The 27,226-nt window shown below is 35.0% G+C and overlaps 1 protein-coding gene across 2 annotated transcripts; it reads right to left on the bottom strand.

The window, feature by feature from the left end:
- Nucleotides 1–889: 889 nt before the first annotated feature.
- On the bottom strand, nt 890–26,612 carry LOC132103143 (lamin-A-like). Of its 2 annotated transcripts, none has more exons than XM_059507987.1 (13): nt 26,321–26,612; nt 25,263–25,641; nt 12,175–12,331; nt 9,311–9,436; nt 8,905–9,075; nt 8,550–8,675; nt 8,097–8,317; nt 5,881–6,166; nt 5,692–5,799; nt 5,489–5,608; nt 5,315–5,374; nt 4,573–4,788; nt 890–2,443 (listed from the first exon to the last, which is right to left on the bottom strand). In XM_059507987.1, the coding sequence occupies exons 2-13, from the start codon at nt 25,607–25,609 to the stop codon at nt 2,408–2,410; spliced, it is 1,974 nt and encodes a 657-aa protein (XP_059363970.1). In that variant the 5' UTR covers nt 25,610–25,641; nt 26,321–26,612; the 3' UTR covers nt 890–2,407. The 2 variants fall into 2 exon arrangements, with proteins under 2 accessions (XP_059363970.1, XP_059363971.1); XM_059507988.1 differs by lacking the exon at nt 26,321–26,612 and adding an exon at nt 26,004–26,083.
- Between the last annotated feature and the right edge of the window lie 614 nt (nt 26,613–27,226).

Below are 27,226 nucleotides of genomic sequence, written 5' to 3' on the forward strand. Positions count from 1 at the left end.
ATATATATAGATAGATAGATAGATAGATAGATAGATAGATAGATAGATAGATAGATAGATAGATAGATCTATGTGTATAGGTCCTGCAGGATTCTTCGTTTAAGGTCGGAGTTTCTTTCCGATTCATCCAGGTTGACGCTTCGAAAACCACGCAAAACGAACACAACTTTAATACATAACGCAGTTGATGAAACCATGTTTTCTGAAGCAAAATTGCAAGGTGTGTGTGTAAAACTAGTATATTAAACTTTAACAATATACAGTAAACCATAACTTCCGGCTAACTGTCAAACACGCCATCATGAGCTCACGCTTGAGGTTAATGTCAGCATGTTGTGAAATGTCATGTATTCACATTTTGTGAAAATAGTAATCGGTAGATAAGGGCCATAGACTGTATAAAAACAGATAAAGGAAGAAACATGTAACCTTTCATCAATCAATACATAGCAAAGTCCCATCATTATTTAAAACAAGACTTTAAAATATAATAGCCTAAATTATAAAAATTAATTGTTCAATAAAATAGTTTCCATAAAACATTTTAACATTTGAAATAAAGTCAAGGATTTGGAGAGCAACTGAAAAATTCAGAACTGCTTTATTTTCAGCTGAAAAATTCAATGCACAGTTTATACTGTGTTCACAACTATTATGACATTTTTCACAAAACAGTAAATGCCCTGCCCTGCAGTCTGAAGTTTCTTTTCTTTTCTTTTTTTATACAAAACCTTCATGAAATTAGCTATCTAACTAAAATCAGCATTTCAAAATTAAGGGTGATTCATTTCTTTCAGCAATCTAGAATTGTTCATCAATAAGTGTTTCTTTGAATAAGGCTATATTGCCAAAGATGCCATTAACAAGAACTGAAATCCATTGCATGCATGGCTTATTACAATAATTTCAATGTCTATTTAAGCAGAAATACAAAACCACAATTCTTAAGTATACATAGAAAAAATAGATATGGCCTACTACCCCAAAATTCTCCTTTAGAAACCCAAAGCTTTGCGAAGCAATAAAATAAATGTTTAATCTCGGCAATATCCAGTCCTCTTTCTGGAGAGCTGTGGGGAGGCTCAGTTATGTTCTTAATTTTCTTTGATAAAAGCTGTTCCAGCTTTTTCTGAAACCAATTTTATTTTTACGCCTGGAATCTGATGGACGTGTCGTGTGTGATGAAGGGAAGGACAGACTACTCCGATTACTGGAGCCTTACAGCTGTCCAGGTGAGGATCTGGACCATCTACTGCAAGAGAGGAGTGACAAGAGCAAATCAACACTCAGTCCCATAGAGAAACTAATATTTGTGTGTATATGTAAATATGAGGTTTCAATAAAACTCAAAATTTCAAGTGTCATTGTAATAATAAAATAATTATAATAAAACATTAAAGCTGGGAATGACGGAGGTCATTTTGCACATTTAAATATTCTGCCTCTAAGCTTGAAAACAAAAATAAATCTCTTTAAACCGGCAATAGTTTAGTACTCAGTACTTTAAACACAACATGATTCTCTGGTCACATAATACATCAGATATGTTTTTCTCAGCAAGTAAACTTCAAAAGATTTTCTTCTAAAAACATAAGTTTTTGTTTAACGTCACGGCAGTTGCAAACTGCTACAGAGATTCTCTTTGGATTAGTTTTATAGTTGCTTCAAGTGTTTCAGAACATCCATAACACTTATTATACAAGACACAACACACTGCAGTCTAGTCAGAGCTTGTAAGCACACTGCCAAAAGATACAAAGTTCCTATTCAACTTTTTACTTTAACAAAACTACATAGAATTACTCACTTTCCTTGCCCTTTTGTAGTTGCACATAATTTTGATCATGTAACTGTGAGAGGTAGCATGAAAATACAATAAAAAACACTCACAGTTTGGGACAATAACAAATGACCCCTCATTTCCTGTCTTACATTAACTGATGCTCACTGTTTGTCCTCGTACTGTATGTGAGTTAGAAAACCAGTCTGTGCTAAGGCTGGTTATAATGAGAGTTTAGTCATGGAGGTGTATTGACTGTGCGTGTTGCATTCTGACAGCTTTCTCGTTGAGAGTTCATGGTGTGAGTGTGAAGTGCTCCGTTCGCCTCTCTCCCTGAGTACAGTACAACTATTTTGAAGCTGCTGCCAGGCCACCATGCAAATATATTAAAGTAACACTGTATATAATAATAGCAAACTTCAGCCTACAAGCTGCCAGTGTATGAAGCCTTATACCATACAAAAGCCAAAAATCTACCTCGCAGATTATGAATTACAAAACAAAGAATGAAGTACAAAATATATCATGTAATAATAAGACAAGTAATCCAAAAAGAAAGTAATTGTTGGATAAATTCCTCCTGGTTTGTGTGAAATGACAGATGGCCAGGGCTGCCTACAGCTTGCTCTACATAATGGAGCAGTTGTCTAGTTTGGGTCCAGCCTGAGAAAGAGAGAGAGAGAAATAAATGTACATTTAATAAAACTGCTGAAAACCATTTCACACTTTTGTTTTCAGAAGTAGCAAAAAAATAAAGTAAAAATACACTTTAAAAAGTGTGTATATATATATATATATATATATATATATATATATATATATATACACACACATATACAGTACATACATATACATATATATACACATACATATACATATATATATATATATATATATATATATATATATATATATATATATATATATATATATATACACATATATATACATATACATACATATACATATACATACATATACATATATATACACATATACATAAACATATACATATATATATACACATATACATATATATATACACACATATATATATATATATATACATATACATACACATATATATATACACATATACATATATATATACACATATACACATATACATATATACACATACACATATATATACATATATATATACACATATACATATATACACATATACATATACACATATACATATATATATATATATATACATATATATATATATATATATATATATATATATATATATATATATACATATATATACATATATATATATATATATATATATATATATATATATATATATATATATACACATACATATATACATATGTACATTATATACATTCTTCTGCTCATCAAGCCTGCATTTATTTGATCAAAATTACAGAAAAAAATGTAATATTGTGATATATTATTACAATTTAAAATAATTGTTTTTAAATTTATTACACTTTAAATTATCATTTATTTATGTGATGCAAAGCTGAATTTTTAGGATCATTATTACATGATCCTTTAGAAATCATTCTAATATGATGATTCATTATCAAAGTTGGAAACAGTTCTGCTGCTTAATATTTTTTCAGAACATGTGATACTTTTTTAGGATACTTTGATGAATAAAAAGTAAAAAAAATAAAAATAAAAAAAAAGTTTTAAAAATATAAATATTTTGTAATAACAATATACATTACTGGTCAGTAATTTGGGGTCAGTAATTTTTTTTTTTCTTTCTTTTTTAAAAAAAATAAAATCAATACTTTTATTCAGCAAGGATGTGTTAAATTGATAAAAAGTGATAGTAAAGAAAATATATTATTAGAATATATATTAGAATTTTTATTTTTATTTTGAATAAATGCAGTTCTTTTTAACCTTTTATTCATCAAATATATTTGACAGCAGAACTGTTTCCAACACTCATAATAAATCAGAATATTAGAATGATTTCTAAATGATCATGTGATAGACTGGATGTTACATGTGACACTGAAGGCTGGAGTAATGATGCTGAAAATTCAGCTTTGCATCACAGGAATACATTTTTTTTTAAGTATATTCAAATAGAACACTATTATTTTAAGTTGTAATAATATTTCACAATATTACTGTTTTTTCTGTATTTTTTATCAAATAAATGCAGGCTTGATGAGCAGAAGAATCTTCTTTCAAAAACATTAAAAATAGTAATGTTTCCAAACTTTTGGTCTGTACTGTGTATATATATATATATATAGATATATATATATATATACACACACACACACACACACACACACACACACATATATACATATATAAATATATATATATACACATATATATATATACATAGATATGTATATTACACACAGTATATAGCAACTTTGATTTTTCTGTAAATCTTTTTAGTCTTAAATTTTGATTAAAAAAAAAACCTTTGTCAATGCTTTCTTTTAGTAAACAAAATGATTATTATTATTATTAAATCTTTATTACTATTTTAATGTCAATTTGTTATTTACATAAAAATCACATTAATTCACATTTATCTAACTTTGACAAAAACATTTTTGGTACATTGATTCAATTAATTGATTTTTTAAAATGTTGTTATACATTATTTTACTCAAAGTTATGTTTAAAAATGATTAAAATAGATTTTCTTTTTTAATCTAAGACAAAAAGCAATCTTTTTTTTTTTACACACATCTTGATGTTATCTAACAATTTTATCTTTTTGAAAATCCTAAATTCTGGTGTAACCCAGCAAAATAAAAATAAACAATACAAACCTGTCTGCGCTTGTCATTGCTCACAATAAAGTGTGAGGGAGAGACAAATGCTTCAGGCAGCCCCCCTCCACTGCTGAAGGAGCGAGTCGCACTCGACACTCCAGAGCTGGCCGACATGCAGCTGCTGTTTCTATCTGAAGGCAGCCCACATGAGCCACAGACCACCGTACGGCTGCGGAGGTTGTACTCACTATCCCCGCATGTGCTGTGGGCGGCCTGCAGGGGGGGACAGTACACAGGAAACAACTGAAACTGAGAACCTATTGGATCTTTTCATAGAGATGAAGTCTGGCTGCTCTCGGCTCCTTTTAGTGCTATGATTCACTGTGAGAAGACTTCACCCAAAACAAACCCAACTAAGAGCCATTAACAAAACTACACTGGCTAAAGAAACGAGATGATGTTCATTATGACAAGAGTGGTTTTAAACATCATACACACATTGTACACATTATATACATTATAGAGTGAAAAAAATGCATTTATATGCACTTCAAAAGTTTGATTTCGGTCAAATTAATATTTAAATAATTCATCTCTTTTAAAAGTCATGTTAAAACTTTAGACTTGTGAAGCCAGACCATAGTTTTCGGTTATGTGATTGTTGCTCGACTTCGTCTAGTATGTCTTCAGAACTCATGTCTTCAATTTAACCTGAGAAAACTCAAAATATACTGTGCAAAAAAAAAAAAAAAAAAAATAGATTACTACAACTTTTTGAGACGTGCAAGTGACTAAGTACCATATCATCATCTTCCTCATCCTGGAATAGTGTGCGTGTGACCTTCCTCATGGCCATTTCCTAGAGAAATACAAATAAAGAAAAAAATAGGGAAGTGAATGAGTCACTTAGCTACCTCAAATCAAATAAAACCTTATTCAAAAAGCTGGCTGGTCTAGTTTAACAGTATCCCACCTCCCCACTGGAGTTGATGAGGGTGGTCTGGAACAGATCTCCACTGCCCCATGAGTTCTGGGTCTTCCACACCAGGTCAGAAGGAGGACTGTGGCTTCCTCCTGCTCCTGCGGCCCAAATCTGACAGCAGAGAGACATCGCAGTGAGTCAGGAATTTTCAAAACAACTAAAGCGCGATTATTATGTTGTGAATCGAGACATACCGTGACAGTCTGTCCTGCCTTCAAGGTAAATTTTGGCGGGAACTTGTATACGATGGGAGTGCCGGAACCAATCTGCCTCTTCACCTGCCAGTGACCCATAGTTTGATCCTGGAGGAAGAAGATTTATTTACTAAAAAGTAAATAATGAATTCCTTTTTATTGGTTCCCAAAGCTCCCTTTCCTTCTCACCTGGTCAGATTTGTTACTGAGCCGAACATATTTGCCCTCCATGTCTACTTCATCTACGGTCACACGGCCGCTGGCAGAGGCCTGCTGGGCAACGCGTGTGCGAGTAACAGTTCCACCGACCAAACTGGAGGCATCGCTGTCGTTATCATTTAAGCGCCGTTTTTTAGCACTGCCTGAAGAGGTACGACTGCTGCTGCTCTGGACCACACGTGTATGAGCGCCAGAACCCGAGGAGCGGGTCACAGTCACCCCACGGACAGGAGGAGGACTCGGGGAGAGTCGCAGCCTAAACAGGGATAGCGGGGCAAAGGAAGTGAGAAAGATTTGTAAGTAAATGCATGAGACTATCATTCAAGTCCTATTATAATTAGTATAATCACCTTAGCAGATATTGAAATATGCAATTAATTAATCAGAATATCGTTAATATCTTAGGTTTAAAATTATTCAAATTTATTTACATGCTTTTTTCTTTTAGTTAGAATTTATTTTTTAAAGAATTAATCAGAATCATATGGAAGCCCATTTCTGCCACAAAAAAATAAAAATAAAACAAGGTGATTGCGACTTTTTATTGCAAATTGCGAGTTCATATCTTGCAATTCTGACTTGACAACTCACAATTGCAATTATAAAGTGATAATTGCATTATATAAACTTGCAATTTGCAAGTTATAAAGTCATAATTGCGAGTTATAAAGTCAGAATCGCTTGAGGTAAAATCAGAATTGCGAGATATAAACTCAGACCTGTGACTTTATTTTATTTTTTATTTATTTTTTCCGTTTATTCCAGGCAATAACACAAAAAAGTACAAGGTAGACAAAATATAGTTAAATCATATAGTGCAAAAAAAAACAGAATATACAGTATTCAAATATGATGATCGAATTCTGCCTGAAAGGGAGGGGGAAGAAGACAACTTATTTAATCCCACCCCAATTCCCCATTTAGTGATTAATAATTGAGCTTCATTGTTACTTTGCTCACGGATTATTTACAAATGTTATATCATGGTGGCGTTACCACAAGTAACAAGAAATTTTTATAACAACAGTTTATACCAACAATGTAATAGGAATAAACAATGCCAACAATGGTAATGGACAATATACCAACGATGGTAAGAAAACACTGAGCACTGTTCACTGTTCACACTGAGACAGAATACAACAGCAATTTAAATTAAAGACCCTCATCTCTGTATTTTAACCAGACCCAATGTTTATATAACAGTTTAAATTGATGAATAGTTTGGCATTGCTTTTGTTGCAAGTGCTTGTGAATGATCCTCACAGCTCTTTTCTGCAATATAATCAGAGGATTTATTGTGTTCTGGTAAGTATTTCCCCACACTTCAACACAAAAAGTAAGGTATGGTAGTACCAGGGTGCAGTATAAAGTACTGAGTGCATTTTCATCAAGGTATAGTTTTGCTTTATTTATAATTGAGGGGCTTTTGGAGATTTTTGTTTTTATGTATCTGACATGGGGTTTCCATGACAATTTACTCCCAATTATTATTATCAATTATTACTCCCAAAAATTTAATCTCACTCACAATTTCAATTTGGATACCATCAATACTTATTCTCTGTTCAGACATTTTGTTGCAATTACCGAACATCATTACCTTAGTTTTATTTATATTCAATATTATATTTCATTTCTCAGAATTGCGAGATTTTTTCTCGCAATTATGACTTTATAACTCACAACTGTGAGTCTATATATTGCAATTCTGACTTTATAACTTGCAGTTTGACTTTATAACTCGCAATTCCATGTTATAAAGTCAGAATTGCAAGATATGAACTTGCAATTCTGAGAAAAAAAGTCAGAATTCTGAGATAAAAAGTCGCAATTAACTTTTAAAATTTTTTATTCAGTGGCGGAAAGGACTTCCATAGAATCATTAATGCTGTATTCAAAACTAATTTTAAAAACATAAAAAAATTATAACGTTAATTAATACTTTTTAAATAAAACTTTTACCAATATTTTCTATCTAACTCTAATATTAAAAGCACCCGATAAATCAAACCAACAAAAATGTTAAAGCAACTTTTCAATACTTATTCAGCAAATGTGGTTGCAGTTAATTTTATTTATTAATCAGAACATCATGCATTTAATTTGATTAACATTTTTAAAGCTCTATTGTTTACTAGTAGCCACATTTGCATGTGTGCAATTAGTGACATCCCATCTCTCACCTCTCCTCCTCGCCCTCCAGAAGCTTCCGGTAGGCGCTGATCTCCATGTCGAGTGCGAGCTTAATGTCCAGCAGCTCCTGGTACTCATCCAACTGTTGCTGCATGCGGTGCCTCATTTCGGCCATCTCTTTCTCCTTGTCATCCATACGACGGCGCATCATGTCCCTCTCTCTGGATAGAGCCTCCTCCAGCTCACGGATCTTCGCCTCGCGAGCAGACAACTAATGAAAAGAGAAATGCAATTTAAACAACGTAAATGAATGCTACGAGTCTGATTTTCAAACTCAAATTTAAATTGTGCACTTTCATTGTGATATTTTTTTCCTAAAGAGAATAATACATATACTGTATAAATATATTCTGAGGGTGGAGTTTTTCCTTGCAATCTATTCTATTGTGGGACTGTGGTACACATGTACACTGCAATAAATACTTGCATGTATGTGTGTGTACCTGCTTCTGTAGCTGAGTGAGCTGAGAGGTCACACTCTCCAGCCTCAAACGTGTCTGCTGCAGTTCCTCATGGGCGGCTCCCACCAAATGACTGTTCCTGTCAGCCGACTGACGGGCATTCTCCAGCTACACATAGATAACACAGCATGACATTTAACTGACAGATGTGTTGTTTGTCTTTATATATATAAAAATATTTCAACAAATAATGCTGGCAACGGATCTGTCAGCAAATATGTATACAGGGCGGGCCCGGTTTAACATGGTGCCCCTGGGGATATACAGAAACGCAGATCCTCAAAGTCATTTGTAAATCCAACACATTTGGTGGTTTGCTCTTTGACTGTTCTATAACCTTGGAGTTGTAGGTCTTCTCAATTTCATCCTTGTAGATGCGAAGCTGCTCTTCGTGTTGGTTACGGAGTTCAATCAAAGCCTCAGACAGTTTACTCTCATACTCCCGCTGGCGCCCGCTGTCGATTTCCACCACACGTGACTCATGTCTGCACTTAGACTCACGAAGCTCCTAAAAAAAAAAAAGAGAGAACAGTTTAGAGCAGCAGAGAAAATCCTGCATGTCTTTGTTTTAGAACCTGTATTTTACTTAAATACGTTAGCAGTTAGAAGTGAATGCTCAGATAAATATATATATATATATATATTTACTTTAAATGAATAGGAGAGCTCAGCTTATGTATGTGTGTGTGTGTGTGTGTGTGTGTGTGTGTGTGTGTGTGTGTGTGTGTGTGTGTGTGAGAGACCTCAGTGTAGATGTTCTTCTGGAAATCCAGCTCCTCTTTCAGGGTCTGGATTCGATTCTCAGCATCCACACGTCGTAGCATTTCATCCTGTAGCTGCTTCTTGGCATCATTCAGACTGCCCTCCAGCTGCAAAACACATATTCACTTCACTAACTTCTATATCAGTTCAATGTTAAAAGCAACATACTATGCAAAATACTTCTTAAAGGTGCTGTATGTAAGATTGACACTGAATGCACATGTAGGTTGCTAGATTGACTATACCAACAGGAACGAGTGTACTTGATGATGAATGAAATGAAATGCGCTGTTTTTTTCTGCCAACTGGCAACCCAGGGGGCCGAAATACAATTGGGTAAACTGGCAGTGGGCGGGTTTCACAAATCAAAACAGAGACCGACATTCCGGAACGCACATATTCAGAGGAGAATAACTGACTATAGCATTGTTTTTTCCAGATAAACAAGTATGTTAACTTTGTATGTCTCTTAATTATCTGCAAACATATTATGTTTTTTTATGTTTTAGTAGAGTCAAGAACTTACATACAGCACCTTTAAAATCCTATTAGCATGAAGGTCTTGTTTTCTTATAAAAATATCTAAACATCTAATCTTGTGGCTCTCAACATTTTAGACCAAAATAAAAATAAGAGTTAATGTTTTACATATTTATTATTTTGTGTTTTCAGCAGTTTAACCCTCTGGGCTTCTTCGCCCGAAAACGGGCGAAAACTTGAACGTTTTGAAATGTTTAATTTTTTTGCTTCATCGGATGGGTATGAAACTTGGTGACTTTTGTTGTATTACCTATATGAACACACAAAAAAATCAAGGAGATGATTCTGATATGTTAAAGGGTCGTAAAAAAAAAAGTCACACTTAGCTTCCTCCCGCCCGAAAACGGGCGACATAGGAAATGAATGGGAAATACGAAAAAATAGGAAAACTCAGAGAAACTTTTGGTGGTACAAGCTACAGATCAGCAACTGTGCTGAAAAAAAGTGTACAGCAATGAAGGGGTGACACTCTAGAACATCAAGAGTGCAAATAAGACCCCCCCCACACACACACACACACACCCACGCACACAAACACACACACACATACACAGATAAACTGGCGACTGCAACAGCAAATTTGTAGAATATTCCACATAAAATCAATAAATGAAAAAAAAAACTTGCTCAAATACACACACACACACACACACACACACACACACACACACAGAGAGAGAGAGAGAGAGAGAGAGAAAGAGAGAGACTGGTAAGACTGCAACAGCAAATTTTGAGAATATGCAAAAATAAATAAATAAAAAATACAAAAAGAGACTCTCGCTCAAATGCAACACACACACACACACACACACACACACACACACACACACACACACATTCACTCACACATACACACACACACACACACATTGTGTTCCCTTTCTAACCAAATGCTATAGTTTGATTGTAATCATAATGCAAAACCTGATACTTATCTAAACATTTTTGTTAAGAAAATAAAGTAATCATCTTTTAGAATATCTAAATGTATATCTAAATAAAAAAACCGAATAAGATAGAGAAATCATGTCTAAAACAACAAAAGGAATCAAATAGCCTTTCTACATAGGATATATAGGAAGCTATAGACAGCCTACAGGCTGGTACAGGACATTACACAAAAGTGGCTATTTTTTAAAGCCACTAGATGAAGTTCTTCTCCTGGAACATTTTTTTTTTAGGCTGGCACTCTATTTTGATGTGAAATGCTGCATTTATTGAATTTTTTTAAAAAAATAAATATAAAATAAAAAATGATATATTAATTCTAATGGAAAAAATAGCTCATAAAAATTATATAATTAATGCAAAGTATCATAAAAAAATCTAAAAATTCTAAATAATAATCAGAAAACATTATAGAACAAAAATATATTTGATTGGTTATCCTGGGAAAAAGTAAAGTACAATTTTAAGGCTTCGCCCGTTTTCGGGCGGGAGGAAGCTAAGTGTGACCCATTTACGAAGAAGCCCAGAGGGTTAATTAAGATTATATTAATAATATAATATATTATTATTATATAAATATTATATAAAAGTGCTCCTGTGGCTCAAGTGGTAGAACATTGCGTTAGCAGCGCAAGGTTGTGGGTTCGATTCCCAGGGAACACAAGTTAGGTAATAACTGTTAGGCTGAATGCACTGTAAATCGCTTTGGATAAAAGCGTCTGCTAAATGCATAAATGTAAATAATATTATATTAACAACATTTTAGGAGCTACCGGGGACTCCTAAAATAATTTTGCAGAGGCCCCCTAGTGGTCACTGTTTGAGAATCACTGATCTAAACGAGGCAAATGTACTTCAGCAAACTGCATAAGATTTTCTTCGAGAAAATAAATATTAATTTAATTTAGCCTATTTTTTTCCCGAAGAAAGTTGAATATATATATTTTTTTAAATCTAATTATTTATGCCCCCCCCCCCCTCTCTCTCTCTCTCTCTCTCTCTATATATATATATATATATATATATATATACATACATACATAATCGTTTTTTTTTTTTACTGGGAATTCATTTTATGTCTTAGTTATTTTTATGTGATATTAATAAGATATTGGCAAAAAAAAAAAAAGAGCTGAGCTGAATCATACACCCTTAAGCAAGCTAGTAGTAGCTTAGATGCAATCTTTTAGTGCATGTATTATTATAAATAACCCTGGAGCAAACTATGATAAAAGTACCCTGCTCAAGTTCCTAATAAATGGTACAAACTGGAACCTTTTGGTCACTAACCCAGATTTAACCCACAGCACCACACCACCCAAACCATTAGACATGCAGCTTTTTATAGAATCACCACCTTTGCCAGCTGGGCTTTCAGATCTCTGCCTTCGACCTCCAGTGACCTCTTCTCCCCCAGTGCTGTGGAGAGAGACGCGTCCTTGGAGTTCAGCAGAGCCTCCAGATCCTTCAGTCTGGCCAGAGCCGATTCCAGATCCGACTCTTTCTTACCATTCCTACAGTCATAAAAATACAAAGAAGGTATTAAAGCATTTTTTCCCTCTCAGCACACAGAGGAATACAATTATTTCTATTAGATTATTCATTCATACATGTTGCGCTTTGAGAGGAAAGTCTCTTGTATCAGAAAATTGGGAGCTACTGCATAAGCGTGGCATCATGGCCCGAGTAAAGCACCTTTTAATTTCGGCTGTCAGAACTGATCTAAGACTGTTCAATATGCATCTGATTTACATACATAAACTTGACTGAATATGTTTGCCAAATAGCAAAGCTAGAATAATCGTTTTGCTGCAAATGAACACCAGACAGCCCACAGTTTTGCCTGGGATTTTGTACCAAAACCAAGGACCCTTAAGCCGTAAGAACTCTCTCTGAAACAGAGCAGGATTTAGGCCTCCAACAGTGAATTTAAACCATATGTGTCTGACTACGGTGTTGTTCATTTTTAAAGGAACCATACAAACCTTAATAAAAACACAGAATAATAAACACTTCAAGAAATAAAAGATGACTGGTATGGCATCAACTGAATTAAGGCCAAGTGAGGTTTAGGTTTGCCGTTTTAAAACATATAAGGATAATAAGGCCAACTCTTACAGTCTACAATGAGAGTATAATATATATTCATCAACACTCATATCTGTCATTGCTCTGAAAACAAGCGTTTAAGTTTAGAGTTCATCTCTGTGCATTCCCAGATCAGATTTCACAAGGCCTGTAAAATAGCTGCTCCAAAATTAGTGATGTGATTGATGACAAACATGGCTTGAAACAATTAAAACTCTGCCTCGCTTCAGTCCCTAAGGCACCTTTACCACACACACAACTCCTTCCCAACAACTAAAGTACACTCAAGCAAACTAAAACTTTATAGACTATAGCAAATAACTTCTAGAGTTTGTATTCTCTGCTCTGTTGAGCATTCCATCAGGCCTCCTTCCTAAGAGAAGTAATTCAACCAACGTACAATTCCCAACAACAGAGGTTTTGTTAGGTCACATTCTTCACTTTACAGCCGCATACCTTCACTAAAAGCTTCATGAGGCTGAGAACATGAACAAATGTTAAATGTAGGAAAGTTAACCTCCCTGACTGACATTACTTAAGGTAATGTGTTTGTAAAATAATAGTTCGATGAATAACAGTTTTGAAGAACTGGTTACTGAAATTCTTAATATGGAAAAATCTTTTTTGAAGGGAAAATATATGCGAGAACTTTTGCAGAGAGCCTATGAGTTGAAATCCATCAATATTTCTGAGGAACAGTATAACTGAACTGAAAAAAAGTTACAAATTACAACATTTTTGTATTTTAGCTGTTCACGCTACAGAAATAAAAACAAGCATTAATGCTTAGCGGGATACAGCGTTTATGTGGGAAAATTTACGACTTTAGTCCAGAGGGGCTACAGTGAAGTAGATGGGTTACAATGACGGTGTGTAAACAGAGGCATATTTGTGCTTAATCAACAGTAAACACACATCCAGAAACACAACCTCTTCTTTTTAGGACATTTGGTCATTAAAAACCAGCCCATTCCTGTCAGTGCCCAAAATGTGTTGTTTTGTTCTATACTTATTCTGGATGCACAATACTGAGCCGATTGAGAATCAAGAATCAACCTTTCGATAAAAGTTTAAGAGCCTCATGTAGTCTAATGTTTCTTATTTGTTCTATTATTTTCTATATTTGACATAAAAAAAATTCTGCTACTGTATTTGTTTTGCTGTTTTAGTTCTCCAAATCTCCAGGATCTGTCCACAGGAAGCCAAACCAACCAGAGGCTGTTTAAAGTATACAATAGAAGAGCATGCATTAACGTCACTTCTGTTCTGGGTCACACTGACCTTGTTGACCGAACTAACTGGAAAATAATGTGTGTTATATCTAATATGCTGAATAAAATACTACAGAACCACAGCATTTGAAAAACCTGAGTACATATTAAACAGAGAAAAAAACTATAAAAGCATAAATTCCAGTACGTTTTCATTAAAAGTGTGTATTTTCTGTGCTTAACTGTGTGTCTGTGAGAGAGAGAGAAAGAGAGAGAGAGAGAGAGAGAGAGGTGGAAAGGGTTTGGCTTGGCATCTTTGATCTAGTGGAAACATGTCCAGTTGAGGGAGAGAGAGAGAGAAAGAGAGAGAGGAGGAGAGGAATGTACAAGGTCGGCCTCCAGCCCCTATATGAATCACAGTCCTCTTTTGTGATGAAAAAGAAACCCACAAAATAAAGCCCTCTGAATGTTTTGCGATGTTACCAAGGCAAAGTGTCGTAGAAATATTTCACATGTGACCATCTCTGAGAAAACTTTGACCACGAACAGGGTTTCCCCAAGATAAAACAACCGAAACCATCCATTTGAAAACTTCAATTGAAAAGAAGATACATATTTCGCACAGAATAAGCATTAATAAAACTGAATGCCATTCATTTTAATGTACTTGTAAGTAAAAAAAAAAGCTTTGGACTTTGGACTCACACACCCTCAGGTGGGGAAAAAGAGTCTTTTGGACTTTACACTGTCTCTCTAACACTATATTTGTTGCTTCACAAAGAGCACCATATGACAGCCGTCACCTGCAACAGCTGGAAGTTTCGAGAGGAAAAATGAGTGTAGGCATTCATCAAAGCTCTTGTAAAGCCATAAAAAGCACATAGTAAACCCACACAGTCTGACACAACTCTTCATCAATATGATAAAAAGTGAAAAAAAGTGAGTGAAGTGACATTCAGCCAAGTATGGTGACCCATACTCGGAATTTGTGCTCTGCGTTTAACCCATCCAAAGTGCATACACACAGAGCAGTGAACACACACACACACACACACTGTGAGCACACACCCGGAGCAGTGGGCAGCCATTTATGCTGCGGCGCCCGGGGAGCAGTTGGGGGTTCGATGCCTTGCTCAAGGGCACCTAAGTCATGTTATTGAAGGTGGAGAGAGAACTGTACATGCACTCCCCCCACCCACAATTCCTGCCGGCCCGGGACTCGAACTCACAACCTTTCGATTGGGAATCCGACTCTCTAACCATTAGGCCACGACTTCCCCTTAAGGACAAGGGGAAGTACCTGGACTGTACCTGTTTAATCTAATCTCTTTTAGCTTAAAAAAAAAAACATTTACTACATTCTGTATTTGCTAAGTCTTGATATATTTGCACAGACTACTTGAAAATCCATAGTATCTTCAGTTAAGTGTTTTTATGACCATTTTATGGTTTTATAACTGGACAAAGTTTATATGTTGTTTATGCTATAGGAAATTGTTGGGGAATCTGTTTAATGTCTCAATATTTAAAGTAATTTGTTTGCTAGAAAACTTCCTGCCAGTTTTTAAGTTGACAATATAATACTTTATTTTGATTTCTATTTCAGCATGTTGAAAGGCAGATTAGCTGAATGAACAACAATGAAATTTACTTCCTGTATGTTTAAGTGTTCCAGGGCTTTAAAGAATGTTAATGTTTAAATGCATAGTAAAAGATATTGGTGCAATTCAACTCCTCATCCCTAAAGCCCAAGATCTTCCTCCTCATCATCCATTCAGCTCCACAATACACCAATTCACTGATTTTGACGTAAATCTGACTTCTGTTTTCCACTTCTACTATATGGGTGGAGAGGCCACGTGACTTAATCTTAAAACAGAAACGTCTCATATAGGGATTTCCCCATTTTCCCACTGTACTATGAAAAAACGTTTCCTTTTTAATTGTTGAGGCGACTCTGAGTCACTCCGGCTGGATGCAGGCCCACCATGAGGTCTCCATGGAGACCGAGGGAAACATACAGAAGGAAAAACGTCTGGTCAGAAGGAAAAAGATGGTGACTGAGTTGTATAATATGCTCTAATATAAACACTGACTAAAAATAGACCAATGCAGTACCAGAATTGGCTAACTGTAATGGTTCAGAATTTGAGAATAACATTAAAACATTAAAGACCTAAATCTTTACAGAGCCTAACACCTGCTGGAGTAAGCATGACCTACTATAGACATTATTCATACTACATTTGTTTTTGTTTTGTTTTGTTTTTAACTGAGAGATGAGTCTGAATTATTTTCTGTAATTAAGCTTTCCTCTAACACTACCAGTTATCTGATATACAGGTAGCAGATCTGTTGAAGGACTTATCTTTCAGGTAGTTGTGCAATTTTAAATTCAGATTATATCTAGATCATCAAAGCATGAGCAGGTTTCTGCAGATAATCTCAACGGATGATTATGGCTTGTCCGGGCTGTAGTTGCTTATCTAATACATCTAAATTCATGCTTATTTTATTAACATCACAATAAAAAGGTAAACATAGATATATTAACATGTCAAAATTTTCAGCAGTTTTAGTCCAGCACTGTAATTTTTATCTTTTTTTGTATTTTGTTTTCTATAAAAAATATTGAAATCTTTCATTGAATACAAAACTCCATAAGACATTAGTTCTTGTTTCAAAATAGTTTTAAAATGATGTGTGTGTGTGTGTGTGTGTGTGTACACGTATGCATATATCATACCTAAATATGAATATATATATATATTTATTTATTTATTTATTTATTTATTTTTACATGGTAAAGGCATGGTAAATGTAGCCTCAGGAATTTGATTATGTTTTGATTATGATTCTTAAAATTATGATTCTTCTAAATCCTAATGGTGGTTTTGAAGGGTGTGGTTCTATAATCAGACCTGATCCTGTAACCGTGAACACCAAATACAAAAGAGAACATTATTTCTCCTCCCTGATTCATTAGCACATGACAGATAATAAAACTATTTCCCTCGGAGTGAAAGAGTTCCATGATTTATCTGATCTTTCTGTGTAGTATGGCAAAAATTAGCGCAATCTTTAATGTCAAATGACAAAAGGCATTTCTGAATGGATCAATAATGGAGAGCTGAGATGTAGCACATCTAGGCTTCCTCTCTCCATCTCTGCGAAGATCAGAATCAGATTCAGAATGAGCTTTATTGCCAGGGATGTTTACACAGGAGGAATTTGTTTTTGTGACAGAAGCTTCCGCAGTGCAACAGAATGACAGCGACAGAACAAAAACACAGATAAAAAAAAAAATAAAAAATAGAACAAGTAAGGAATAAATGTGTGAAGTTGAATATGTGTGAAGGGTCACAGATATGATTATAAAAACCTATATTCATCAATATGCATAAAAATGTGCTTAGTTTAATACTCAGCAACACAGAGGATAGACTGAGACCCTGCCAGCGTGGCAGCTCTGCGTTTTGGGCGCTGATGATGACTCACTCTCTCCCTTACACACCACCAATTACAGTAACCCTCTCTCCTCCCTGTCTTTATACAAGCCCAGTCTAACAAGATCTGCATCGGAGGGTCTCCGGCCTTGAAATATAAACAGTTCTCCACTGATTTTTCCATGGAATAAATATACAGAGATTCCACTGTCATCTCCGGTTCTCCAAAAATAACGTTTGCCCGTTTGCAGCTGCCTTTAGTTAAGAATGGGATGGAGATGGTGTGTGTGTGCACGTGTGTGTGCGTGCAGTACTCTGCCAGTGTTTCCCATTACAAGTGGTTTGGCTATGGATCACATGGCACTGCCACGTGTCCATTTCTTCTCTTTCACAAACACATCGGTTTACTAAACAGTTTTATGGATAATACGTATGTAATATGTAATACTACAAGCAATTTACCATATAAAAACATGTTTGTATGCAAAGTATGTCTTCAATGTATTCACATAAGTAAAGCAGTATTTCAAAAAAACTATAAATAAAAACTAAACCAACAAAAATACAATTAAATTACGCTGATGTGACTGAAGTAATCTAATGTGAATGTTCATAATCGTACATTTATTATTTTTATTATTATTTATTATTATTAAAAGAATAGCTCATTACTTAAAATATAATGGAATCAGTAGAAACATATCAGTGAAAAAGTTTTCAAAAGGTAAAAATTCACTTTTAATATCCCTGATTAGCTTTTTTTATACTGCTCAGATGAATCCAAACATACATACAGTACATACAAGGCTTTGTTTATGAATTAACTCTAAACTAAAAGTGTCTTTCAGTAACGGTATGGTGCCTTGACAGAACTACAATGTCTTGTTTTATGTGGAAGCATCTCTGCGCACAAGTTCACTCTGAATTCTCAACAAATCACTTGCAAATGAAAAACGTGCTTGATCTTTAGTTTAGAGTCCGTGGATGATGATTACATAACAGACTTAATGAGTCAGTCCGTCCAAAGCCTTTCCAGATCCAACCACAACCAAACAAAGCACCACTGCATGTGCATTAGGGATGTAGTGTAGTGGAGTGTGTTTGTGTCCACATCTTACATTTGACATTTTAAGAACCAAAGTATTGTAATACGGAGTTGAAAAAAAGCCATCAGAAGTGGGTGTGAGTCTAACCAAATATGTATGCGCATTTAGGCAAGTACGCAAGAGGCATTATATGCACATTATTTGAAAATGATTTATACTTTATGACTCAAAACTTTTCAAACACACACACACAACAGGGTAGCATGGAGCAGCTCTTTGGGTGGTTAAATTTTTGTTTTTCATCAGAACTAATTCTACTTGGATCAATTTCGAAGCCTCAGCTTACTTCGAAAAATCAAGATGTTTTCTTTTTTCCAAACACTCCGTTGAAGGATGAGAGGTTTAAATATGCAGTAACAAGACTGGACTATTCTACTCAATGCCCGAGAAAGCAATGGCTGAAACAAATAAAAAGCAGCTTGTATCACTCATCACAGTTGTGTTATTTATTATTGTCAATGACATCAAACAAAAGACTTTTTTATTTCAAGAATATCATAGAAAGTAGAAACTATTTTATTAAATATTAATTATTTATGCATTTTAAAAGAATAACTGCAACTTTTACTTTAGGACTATTACATGTATTATGTCTTGATTTATATATTGCTGCAAAATTTGCAATAATATTCCTGCTCACTGCTTATTTCTTTTCATGGCCATAGAAGTCATATATTGGCTACTGAAACAGTGGAAGTGAATAATTGTCTAGACTGTAACTTGGAAGGAGACGTATAGGGACTGGATCGCTTTAATTAAATATCCCTAATCTAAAACTTTTGTGTACCCCTGCTAGCAGTATCATATTCTAACTATCTATCATATAACTATATTCTAACTAGAGCATAAAAAAAGAAATCTCATTTTATTCCTTTTTAGACAGGACAGCCCTGAACTAAACAATGAAACGCTGTAATCAGGGCGTCTCTCTCTGTAAGATCAAGCCTTTTCTCATAGTCAACCGACACCTAAAGATGAACACTTAAACATACACCAATTAGGTGTCATTTTCATGGTAGACACAATAAAACTCATAATGACATAACCACAGAGGGACTGTCTAAATTTTCATAACTTGTCATAGTTTAAATATGACAAGTGACTTGTGCAGGAAACTTATTAGCAGCATACTCTATGATAACTGTTCATTGGCATGTGTTTATTGTGTTCACGGAAATTCACATTAGCATCTGAAAATACTGAGCATGAACTTAACAGACCAACAAGATGCAACAACACTAGTAAATAAACCTTTTAAAAAAAGTTTACAATAAATGACTACTATATTCATGAACTATGGTATTTGCATGGTACTTCAAGGTAAATCAATGTATGTGTAGTACTTTTTATTTAGTTGTTAAGTAATATAAATGAATGAGTTATTATTATGATTTCTAAGTCCGAATGGACATACAGTAGGCAGCACAAACATCTGAAAGCTGCCAAATATAATTTTGTTTGCCTTTAAGCTATGAACATAGCTTGAAGACCACAAAGGCAGTGAGAGCTGAACTGATAAAATGGTGTGTGAATATTCTCAACAAGGGAATGATCTAAAAATAAATAAATTAAAAAAACTCAACATTTACTGTGTATGTAGGCATGGGGTCAAAGTTTGATGTCTAATATAACAGAGATTCAAATGTAAGGGTTTTCTTTTAGTATGGAAGTTGTGGCCTAGTGGTTACAGGGCCGGACTTGTAACCCAAAGGTTGCGAGGTTCGAGGCTTGTAACGGAGGAGATTGTCGGTGGGGGGAATGAATGTACAGCACTCTCCCACCTTCAATGACTGAGGTGCCCTTGCGCAACGCCCCAAACCCCCAACTGCTCCCGCAGCGTAAATGACTACCCATTGCTCAGGGGTTTGTGTTCACGGTGTGAGTGTGTGTTCACTGCTGTGTGTGTGCACTTTGGATGGGATAAATGCAGAGCACTAATTCTGAGTATGGGTCACCATACTTGGCCACGACACTTTCACTTTTCACTTTTTCATTATGACACTTTAATATCCTAGTGGTTGATTTTATTTTTTAACTAAAACGTAATAAAAATATATTTTTAAAGTATTCATATTTTGTTTTTTTTTGTTTGTGTATTGTTTATACATTTGTTTGATGCATTTATGTTTAGATTTTATTGTTTCGCTCTTGACTCTAAGCCAGACCCAGATATAAATGGAAAGGAAGTCCCTCTCTACACCCAAAGCCTTAAAACTAAAAGTGATAGTAAAATTAAAAAAGAGAAAGAGAAAGATAAAGATAAAGAGAAAGAGAAAGAGAACATGATGACTAATTCTTCACAAATATGTCCTGGTTAAGGCCCACACGTGGGCCTGAAAAATCATTGAATGAATAGGGACTCAGGAAATTCCTGGAAATGCAAGTAGAGTCAGAAGATGTGCAACTAAAAAGTGGATTAGAGTTAGCATTGAGTCATTTAGACAAATATCGACTCAAAAAGTCCCCCGCTTTCTAGACCGTCACCAAGTACAGTTTCATCATATTGCGTAAGCAAGCACAGAGGGGATTCGCAGCATTTTAAATGAAAGGTAAGTGATGACATACTGCTCTTTCAGTATGAACTTAAAGATGCATTTCATCTCTATTTCCAGCTGTAGTTTTTCACTAGCATGTAGCATATCAGTCACACACTCCTACACTGTACCTGTCAGAGTTCAGACAGTGAAACATACACACACACATACACACAGAATATACACAGGATATGGTCTTCTATCTGATAATGACCAAAGTAGCCAAAGGCTGCAACCGCAACAGCAGCCACAAGCACTTACACAAACAGCACAAAACATCTCCTGCAGCTAAAACTGCTCCGACATGACTCCCCATTCAACAACCCGTCTTACCCTCAAGCTTCCTAAACAATAACTGAAGTCAGAGTATAGGAGGCACTCTTTTCAAACATGCAACTTTACACAGCTCTGGAGGGAATGTCTTGAAGAATCCTTTGCTAAACAAAAAGCTATTTTATTTTATTTTATTTTGTGAATTTAATTATTTTTTTCTTAGCAATGCTTAGCTTTTTGATTAAATTCAAGAAATTATATATGAAAAGTATATTAATGCAAGTAATTAATAAAAAAAAATCATATTAATTTTATTATGAATAAATATTTATATACAGTACAGACCAAAAGTATGGACACACCTTCTCATTCAAAGAGTTTTCTTTATTTTCATGACTATGAAAATTGTAGATTCTGTACGTGTGTGTGTGTGTGTGTGTGTGTGTGTGTGTGTGTGTGTGTGCGTGCGTGTGTAAAATAGTATTTTACAGTGTATTAAGAACTATGAAATAAAAAGTTCTCTGGGCAACTTCTCCTTTGTCAATAGGGCCTTAAATCCCATTCTTATTCTACCTGGAACCTTTAAAGTCACTTACATAACATTACATTACATTTTAAGTCACTTCAGTAAGACATGTGAAACACTATATCTGTGCATATTTATGAAAGACATGCAATTACATAGATTTTGCAGTTTCCAAATAGGTGAGAGCAGCATGTATCTGAGCACGTGTGTCTGGTTTGCAAAAGAGCAAAGGAAATCTGTGTGTGAGCGCAGAGATTCACGCTCATGAATTATTTTAATGCATTTTCACATTACAATAATGCGCTCTCGCTGCTTCTGAACCGCATACACATACACTGTATACGCACGTGTGAACCTTGGGCAATAAATATATTTCAACACCTGAGGCACCGCTACAATGAGCTCTATAACCAATGCATGCCAAAAAAAAAAAAATCATTTATTTTATTTTATTTATTTATTTATTTCTTGCCATATGTCTAGACATTTAGTTTGACATCTTTACTTAGTGATTATTTTGACGTACGTTACAACTTTTTGATAAATCTCTAATTGTCTTTTGTAAATATGTTTCAAATTTATACCGAATGCATTTATGACTGTAAAGCATTTCTGTGTGTGTGTCAAAATCGTGATTAAAATCAAAATCGCAAAATTGATAAAAAAAAAATTGTGATAGGTTTTTTTTTTTGTCCATATCGCACAGCCCTACTTTCCTCACAGTTACTTAAAGCTCATGAGTCACCCATCCACAGTCCAATCAGAACCTTTCACACACCCTGGCAAGGCTGCATGGTTGCTGTGGAAACCAAACACTTCCAAACAGTTCGAGTCAGTCTGCGTTAAGCGAGTGATGGACGCTTACAGGAACTCATGAGGGCTACTGTAGCCCTGGGACACAAATCTCCTTTTGCTGACTTACCCATGTGTATAACCACAAAGCTTACGAAATGAATATGACCACAAACCTTATAATATCAATGAGAATGAATCAAAGGCTTTCACTAAACTTTCAACTTGTCTGGCATCATTCATTGAAAAAAATCTATTTGAACTTGAACCACACCCTTTTGGGGTCAACACACCTCTAGCCTAAACCGAAGCACTGACTCAGTCTACTACCACAGAGACAGCAAGATAAACAATAGATTATAATAACAATCACTGGGACTCAGTGACAACTACATCACAACACTTCTTAATAAACTATAAGCATCTACATAAACCTTTTCAGTGATGTTGAATAGTTCGAGACGGTTCCTCTGAGGAGTTTGGATGATCTGATATGAGGGAGTTCAAGAGCAAAGGACAAAGGCATGATAATTAAGTTACTAGATTTTATAGTTTTATTGAGAGGATCTTTTCGCTTACATAATGTGGTTAGTTATTACCAAACTATGTTTGAGAGTAAATACCGCAATTTACAAAAATAAAAATGTACAAAATATTACATTTAATATTGAGGTTTGACAATATCATTTATCAACTAATATTCAACATTTTTAGATTACATTTGCTGTCACCTACCGCTTACTTGAAGTTAATCTTCAAAAACACTAATCATTTAAAAACACTTTAAATGTAATCTCAAAATGAATATTTATTTTTCATAGTGTACATTATAATGTCATGACGCCTTAAATCCATTTTTAGCATTTAAAACAAATAATTTCATGACATTTTATTGTCTTATTTTGTACAATTTATTTAGGCTCATTCAAAGAATATAACATTTTTATATCAGTCTCATCAAGAATCGTTAATCCACATCATTATTCTGTAGATATGTGACATTCTACTGGAGGGAGGTTTCCAAAGACAAACTTTGGATCAAATTAATCCACACAGTGCAGTGCAAAAAAATATTAATGTGTGTCCACTGGCTTATTGGCTAAACATAGCAAAGATGATATCTATTTATTTTAATCACTGTAAATTATTATATTACACAAGCAGTAGCATTAGGAACTATAAAATGTAGTGTATTCAAACCAGCAGACACACTAAACTTGTAGTAAAAGGGTGTGGTGAGCAATCCAACAGCCATTTCCCAAGAAGCAAAACACACCCACATTCAGACCTCACACACCTGTGCCGCAACACACATGTACGACAGACCGAGTCAGAGGTGGTGTGTGTGGGTATGTACAGTACACTACTGTTTCCAAATCTGGGGTCAGTGTGATTTCATTTTTGAATACTTTTGGTGAAAATTGATTTAAAAAAAAAAGTGATAGTAAATGCATTTATAACCTTTTTATTTATCAAAGAATCCTGAAAAAAAATTATCAGTTTCCACAAAACCAGAAAAAAACTGTTTTAAACATCGATAATAATAAATATTACATAAAAATAATATTAACATAAGAAAAATTGTAATTGCATTAACATAATAATATTAACATAATACATGTTAATATGAGCACCAAATAAGCATGATTTCTGAAGAATCATGTGACACTTCAGAATGAAAATTCAGCCTTGCAATCACAGGAATAAATTACATTTGAAAATACATTAAAACCATTGATCTATAATAGAGAAAACTGTTATTTTAAATTGTTTAAATTAAAATAATTACGGTCTTAAATGTTTCATAGTATTACTGTATTTTTGTTCAAATAAATTCAGCTTTGGTAAGCACAAAGAGACTCGCCGACCCCAAACCACAAGGATTAAAATCGCTGTCATAATACTGTACAATGTAGATTTGTTTTCTGTTTTAATTGATTATTATAATTGAATAAAACTTTAATTGCATTTTGAAATGCTTTAGACAGACTAAAGCACTGAGCTGTCAGCATTAGTGACAGGAGCAATAAGCAAACTGTTGAAAACTGCCATCATGTTTCAAGTAAATTTAGCTGAGGACTAGGCTGACAGCCCAGGGCTCATTTTAGAGTTAAACTTATCTCTTGGATCTGTGAAAGGAATTACAGGAAAAGAGGGCAAGCCCTAGTATTAGCCAGTGTCTGCAGCTCTTCTGTGTAACTGATTTATGTTCTGTAAGCCGCATCATTTAGAAACTAAACCTGGTGGAATTTTTGGAGGTTCCTGGGTGGAACGAGTCATGGTAATTTCTACTGCTGACTCCAGACTTGGATTTACTTACTGCAATAGCACTGGTTTACAGTTTTAAAGGGCTTGTTCGTCAAAAAACTAACTAAATCAATGTAGCTTTTATACTTCTAGAAGTGCAGATTAAATCATATGGGTTTAGAATGACATCCATGACGTGTAAACCATGATCTGCACACATACCTGGCCTTCAGCTCCTTGTAGTCCTCTCGCACCTTGCTGAGCTCCAGCTGAAGTCGGGCTCGTTCTTTGGCCACCGAGTCCAGAGTCTTCCTAGCGTCTGCCAGCTCAGTCTCATACGCCGCTTTCATGCCGCTCAGCTCGCGGCTGATCTCCGTCTCCGACTCTGTGATGCGCATACGCAGACCTGCGTTCTCCACCTCTAGAGAGCGCACCTTATCGATGTAGACCGCCAGTCGGTCGTTCAGGTTGCTTAGATCTTCTTTCTCCTGCAGCCGAGTGATACGGTTGGGAGACAGAACAGTGGTTGTCCCTCCACGGGTGTTTCGTTTCTGACCTGGAGTCTCCATAGCTGACTGGAACTGCTGCTGCTAGCCTGAAACTTTACAGGGAATAGAATAGAATGGGAGAAATATATTTCAGAGGCGATACGTTCAGGAAACTTTTACAGTCACAGTCCAACAGTTTGAAACTGATATGCAATATATTTATGGTAACAAAAAAATGAATATATGCAAAAGATATACTCCAGCCCTCCATTCCGTTCCAACCATCACTCTCCTTCACTTTGTGTCTTACTCTTTCTGCCACGCCCAAACTCTGATCACGTTCAAGTATATATTCAGCACAAACTTCCCAGAATAAACATTTAGTTCAAACCTCTAACGCGCTCACTTCTGAATAGACTAATCTGGTTTAGATCGAAACGTTAGACTGGTTTAGAATGCATTCACTATAACTTACCTTGGATAAGAAACAGACAAAAATTTTGACACACTTTAAACAAAACCAGCACAGACACGCATGTCAAAGTCCCATCCACAGGAGCTTTGATCAAATATTTGTTTTGGAACGTTGAAGTAATTCCAAACATTACATTCTGCTTAGATGGCACATGTGACACTCCCCCTAGACATAATTACAGGAGTGACCTATCTTTTACTGTGCAATGCAATGCAATGCAAAAAAAAAAAAAAGGAAAACCACTAATTAAAAATATATTTGGGCCCTAAGCATTCACAGTTTGCAGTACTGCTAGTCAGCATGCCTGAATCACTGACCTGGTAAAGTTGAGAGAGAGTTTGGTTTACTGAAGGCTTCTACGGCTGCTGTGTCCCGCTGAAACTCTGCAGAGAGAGTGTCTGGTCTGACTCGCGCTCTTAGGCTCTGGCAGAAACTCACGCCTCTCAGGGACGAGGAGGAGCAGAAAGAGCAAGTGAGGGAAGAGGGGGGGTGGAGCTAGTGAAGAAGACCCACACAAGGGAATAGAGCTTTTACTGTATTTAACATTGTCACGGAAGCATCTCTGCTTATCATTCCTTTATATAATCTGTACCTTGAGAGATAAGCTAAATGACAGTAAATTAAATCCCTTCCTTTCTAATAGCTAATCTACGAAAAAAAAAAAAAAAAAAAAAAAAAAAAATATATATATATATATATATATATATATATATAATGTCTGATCTAAATCCAATAAAAAATAAAACTGAAAAAAAATCTATTAAAAATTAATAAATTTATAAATTAAATAAGAAAATAAATAAGAATAAAAAAAAAAATCAAATCGATATTTTCACATAATTAATTAAAGTTAGTTCAAAGATCTACTCATCCAAACATATGAGCCAAGGAAAATACGTCCATCCTAGAAACCCAGAATACATCCATTTGCTGTTGCATGAAGTTTTCAAGGGGAAAGTCACAGAAAACTGTCTTATATTAAAAACTCTGCCTGGCATTTTTTTCGGAGGGGCGGACATACTAAAAATTATCCAATCAGGTGTCTTAGTAAAAGGAGAGAGAGAGAGAGAGAGAGAGAGAGAAAGAGAGAGAGAGAGAGAGAGAGAGAGAGAGATGGATGGATGGATGGGATGAATTATTTTTGGTAAGGAAGTCTGTGCTTCAATTCACTTAAACACCACTAACTAGTCACCTTTCATCAACTCTCCAGTGCATATTAGGGT

Source organism: Carassius carassius, chromosome 24 (genome assembly GCF_963082965.1).
Source record: "Carassius carassius chromosome 24, fCarCar2.1, whole genome shotgun sequence".
NCBI lineage: Eukaryota > Metazoa > Chordata > Actinopteri > Cypriniformes > Cyprinidae > Carassius > Carassius carassius.